The sequence below is a fragment of the Pteropus vampyrus genome, unplaced genomic scaffold (genome assembly GCF_000151845.1).
Source record: "Pteropus vampyrus isolate Shadow unplaced genomic scaffold, Pvam_2.0 Scaffold18, whole genome shotgun sequence".
Lineage (NCBI taxonomy): Eukaryota > Metazoa > Chordata > Mammalia > Chiroptera > Pteropodidae > Pteropus > Pteropus vampyrus.
Window position 1 is genome coordinate 7,963,528 of NW_011888799.1, and position 5,046 is coordinate 7,968,573.

General features: G+C 30.7%; 1 protein-coding gene and 1 long non-coding RNA gene across 5 annotated transcripts in view; one reads left to right on the forward strand and one right to left on the reverse strand.

The window, feature by feature from the left end:
• SUPT3H (SPT3 homolog, SAGA and STAGA complex component) overlaps positions 1–5,046 on the reverse strand; it is a 449,818-nt gene that overhangs the window by 432,765 nt on the left and 12,007 nt on the right. For all 4 annotated transcript variants that reach the window (XM_023527667.1, XM_011354759.2, XM_023527664.1 and 1 more), the window contains one exon: positions 3,270–3,370. In XM_023527667.1, the coding sequence (XP_023383435.1) occupies positions 3,270–3,370 (101 nt within the window). The remainder of the gene's footprint in view (positions 1–3,269; positions 3,371–5,046) is intronic.
• LOC105288503 overlaps positions 1–5,046 on the forward strand; it is a 54,584-nt gene that overhangs the window by 41,937 nt on the left and 7,601 nt on the right. The window lies entirely within an intron of this gene.

A 5,046-nucleotide genomic window follows, 5' to 3' on the forward strand; every position in this document is an offset into this window, starting at 1 on the left:
AAATTTCATCACATGAGAATTACTAAATGTTACCAAGCACTGAAACTTGGCCTCATCGCCAGGTCTATAAACCTGAAAAATAACAATACGTGTCAAGAAATATATAAATATATAAACAAGGGAGAGCCCAATGAAGACTTATTGAAGTACATTTAAATTAAACTTCTTAAGAAGTTTCTTAAAACACCTACCATGCGAATCGAAAAAAATTCACTTTCTAATTTACAGGCTACTTGATAAAAATGAAAAGCCTCTGGACCCTTCCAGCGTACATTATCCAAAGAGCTATGATACGTAGCATATGGCAAATGTGCTCGATTGTAAGCCTAAGGGAAAAATGCTGTCATCTTCTACCCCACTAGCAATTAATTGTTTGACTGCTAATCCTTTAACTTAAAATCTGTAGAAGCACTTCCTAAAGAATACTGGCAGTATTTACCACCAAATTGAAAATATGGTCAATTCTATCAAGATCATGACAATTTCATTTGTGTTTGACAACTGTGTACCTGAAACCATTCCCTGGAAATGACACTACAATATTGTTACCTAGTTAGAGGACTGGGACCCAACAGAAAAACAGGTCATTAGTGGTAAATGGGTGGGGAAGACAGTAGGAGTAGAGGATTAAAAAAGAGTACAGGCTTAGAATAACTGGGAAACTGCAGAAAAAAAGAAGGTAGGGATTCACAAAATTAAATTCCTACAACACAAAGACTTAAGTCTGCACTTTCTCATTTTAAATCACATAAGCAAGGATTAAATGTATATTGGTACTAATTTTAAATAACAAAAGTCTGAAAACCTTACAGCAATAGAAAATATTGGTAAATTAAAAAGTATTCCCCTAATTTTGGCCCTCTATTTTTGCTCTATGAATCAATTCATAAGAAGAAAACACTTCAGACTATAAATGATGAATGTAACTATTAGGAGTGGCCTCTCTATGAGGTCTGAAATAGAATGAAAATGTATATTTCTTCCAAAGCTACAGCCAACAATAACTTTTGCATTCTGAATCCAGCTTAAGCACATTAGTTGGGAAGATGTTTGCAAAAGTATTTAATATGAAAGTGCTAAATGTAGCTTTTATTTTTTTTCTCAGTTTTCTTAAGTGGCCTGCAGTCTATCACATGCACTAAGTAGATTCTCTCCTAAGAATAAGTGACAAAAGGAAATACTGAAAGAAATCTAACCATGAGAGGTGAACACACAGTGTAAATATATATGCCTTACTGTTAAAGTGTACGGCTGAAACATATTGGATTTCATTAACCAGTGTCACCATTAAAAAAATAAATTAAAAAATAAATAAATCAACAAAAATAAATAAATAAATAAAGTCAGTTATTAAAACAACAAAAAAAGGAAATACAGCATTCTTCTTATAGAGAGTTGTTTCTATAAATCAGGGATCATCAAACTTTTTCTGTAAAGAGCCATATAGTAAATATTTTCAGCTTCACAGGCCATATGGTCTCTCTCACAAATACTCAACTCTGCTATGTAGCATGAAAGCAGAGATAGATGATAGATAAATGAATGAGTATGGCTGTAGTCCAATAAAACTTTATTTTCAAAAACAGGCAGCCAGTCCATGGGCCCATGGCCATATTTTGTTTACCACTGTTGTAGAGCATATTTTTTACCTACCAAAAAAATATATTGCTTTAATACCACCAAATCTGAAATATGATGTCCGGATCTGCTTTAAAATATTGCATTAAAAAAAGTAAAGGGTAGGGGGAAGGTTACATAAGCCTGAGAAACACAATTATTGTTGAAGCCAGATGATGGATGCATAGGGTTTATTATACTATTCTCTATTTTATATATATGTTATATATAATGTGATGTTTTAAAATATGAACTAAATCAGTGAACTCATTCTCCAAGAAAGCAAATTTCCTCACTTTACTATAAACCTTCTCAAACACGTTTAATGTTTTTAAACATAATAGTACAACATAAAAGATTATTAACAAAAAGCTATTAAGCTAAAATGACAAAACTTAAACTAATAAATTGTATATACTAAAAGTATATACAAAAGCATAAACTCTTCAAATTTTCCATAATTTAAAACACAGGCTCACCTCAAACAACTCTCAAATTAATACATTTATTTTATTCTCATCTTATCTAACAAAACATGTTTCCAACTTTTCGTTTTAGAATATAATTATTTTATAGGCATATATTATTTATGTTAACATATAATAGATTTATTTTTTCAAATTAATAATTTTTTATTTCTCAGTTTTAAACTCTAAACAATAAATATTAATAGATATAATCCACATAAACAAACACTGCTCAAGGTCTTCAATAATTAATAATATAAAGGGATCTGGAGACCAGAAAGTTTGAAAACCTATGACCTAAATGTTTTCACTGTTGTTTAAAGCATGTTCACCAAGCAAATATTAAACATATGCTCAAACTCATTTTTCCTTTGAACAATAAATAACACACAGTGGAGTTAATCCACTATGAAAGCTATCAATCCATACCACAGGAGGAAGACACTTAAATCTTCAAAAGAAACATTATTTGAAAATTGTCGGGTATGTTAGGAATAATGCATTTATAGGAAAAGAACTCTAATGTGTTGTCCCCTTATGCAGATAACTGTTTCCTGAACCAATAATAAAGAAAAACTAATATGTGCCAGCAGACATGTCTATAATAAATAAGCTATTTCACATTAAATCAAGATATGACTCTCAATGAAAGGGAGAAATCAAGCTGAAAAGAGCCTTAGGAAGAAAATGTTAATGACTATGAAATTTCTCAAAACCTGAATAAATGTGTTTTTTAAATGTTCTAAGTTTTTTCTCAATGTCCTGAAATCATGATTTCAAATACTGTCAAAAATAAATTACATTAAGCTAATAAAATTATTGTGACATCTGAGAAAAAATGAAAACTGTGTGAAAACATTTCAACTATCCCAAAATATAATCATCTAAATTTTCTAAATCTAAAACTAAAATAGTAATAATTCATAACAGAGCAAAAAGGTTTATATAATTGTTCATTCTTTTATAAAGATGAACCAATACTTACTTTTCTAATATAGTACCATTGTAGCATTCTTAACTTGTTTTGCCTCTTCAGCATATGCCTATTTAAAATGTTATCACACAATTTCATTTTTACTTAAGTACAAATTTCCCAGTTAAGTTTACAAATTTTGTTATTTGTTATCTTTTATCAACATGAATGAACTTAACACAGCGATAAGTAAGATGCAGAGACATACTTACATCATACTCTGTAATTCTGCTGCAAAGCTTATAGACTTCCCCGTACTTCTTCCACCACTAGAAGTGGCAACAGACATTGGGCTGGATGCAGTATTATTCATCTAAATAGAAAAAAAAAATAACAATTACAAAACATATTTAACTATAAATAAATGCATGAAAACCAAAAGTAATTCTAAATTACTTCAAAATATAGAAAATTTTAAATTTCTGATGTTTTGTATAAACCTGATTTTTTCATAGTTAATGTTCTTTATTAAAATAAAATAGTAAGGTAGGAAAAAACTGCTTAGTCAAGTACATCAAAAAATTACTTGAGTGATAAAATATTTCAGTACATATTTCATAATAAGTAATGAAAAAAATACTTATTACACTATTTTAATAGAGCTCACTGGTTTTCAAAATGTTCCAGGAAGCCCTAAGATTCACTGGCAATATTTCAGGGCGGTCCTAGTACCCTTCAAACACATACCTCACCAGTTCCATCTAGAACACCACAACTGATTTTTTTTTTTTAATTTTATACATTGGGGTTCCAAGTGAGATTTCATTTAAAGAAAGAGTTGCACAGTTGTAAGACACAAAATTAGAAAACCACAACATAAGCCAATTCCCATTTGAACCAAAGCCTAAAATACAAGTAATACAAATAAAACCAGTCAGTAGATCAGAAGTAAGCACTGTGATATGGTTAAGTGACTCGTCAATTTTAAATTGTGTGACTTTTTCCCCAATAAAATAAGCTGACACATAACGAAAAAACTAGATGCCAATCCTAACATATCCAGTTTTATCTAATGTATGTGGCAGTCCCATAAACAAGAATTAGTAAAAATAACATTAAAGTAATGAAAGTAGATAAAAGCCTCAATTACATAGTAAGTACTCAACAAATGTTAGCTATTAATTCATGGTCATATAAACTTTGCAATACTATAACCTGCCTTAAAATAAAAACATTTCGCAGATTCTAAAGAAGAATTAACAAATTTGGAACAAATAATAAACCAGTATTGAGAACTTTAAGGACAGTTAATTAGGAGGAGTCTGGAATCAAGACTGCCTAGGTTTGAATTCCAGCTACTTCACTAGTACTTTGAGCAAATTAATTTCTCTGTGCTTCATTTTCCTCATATGTAAAATGGGAATGATAATTTCATCCTCTTAGGGTTGTTGTGAAGATTAAATAAATTAATGTGGTCAGAACAGTTCTAAACTTACAATGTTAGCTATTATAAACAGAATGATCTTAAAAATTCTTTCTTGATCTGCTAAAAGTTTTTATAGGACAAATTTAGATTACCCTTATTTCACAATCACAAAGGTTTAAGAAACCTGAATATTTTCACTAAAAGACCTTAATGCAATTCAACAAATATTAAGTAGTTTCTTTATAAAATAAGTTTAGTTTTCACTAATGACATCACTACTGCTACTAATCAACCCAGCTCAAAATCTCAGTCATTACCTTTGACTCCTTCTCCTGCACCCTATAATCTGTAGGAAGCCAAATAAATTCTACTCTACGTTCTTACATCCTCCCTCTCTTTTTCTACTACTATGGCCCTCTATGAGCTCTATTTTTAGCTTCTCTTTCCATCTCAGTTCATTCTCCACATTGCTGACAAATTTATCTTCTTAATACATCCGCTAATCTGACCCACTCCTATGGGCAATGTTGGCTAAAATTGATAAAGGAAACCTGAACCAGGACCATTCACCAAGAGGTGGGATGGTAGGGCTAGGCCCCGTGAGAGGCAACTGGAAGAAGAAG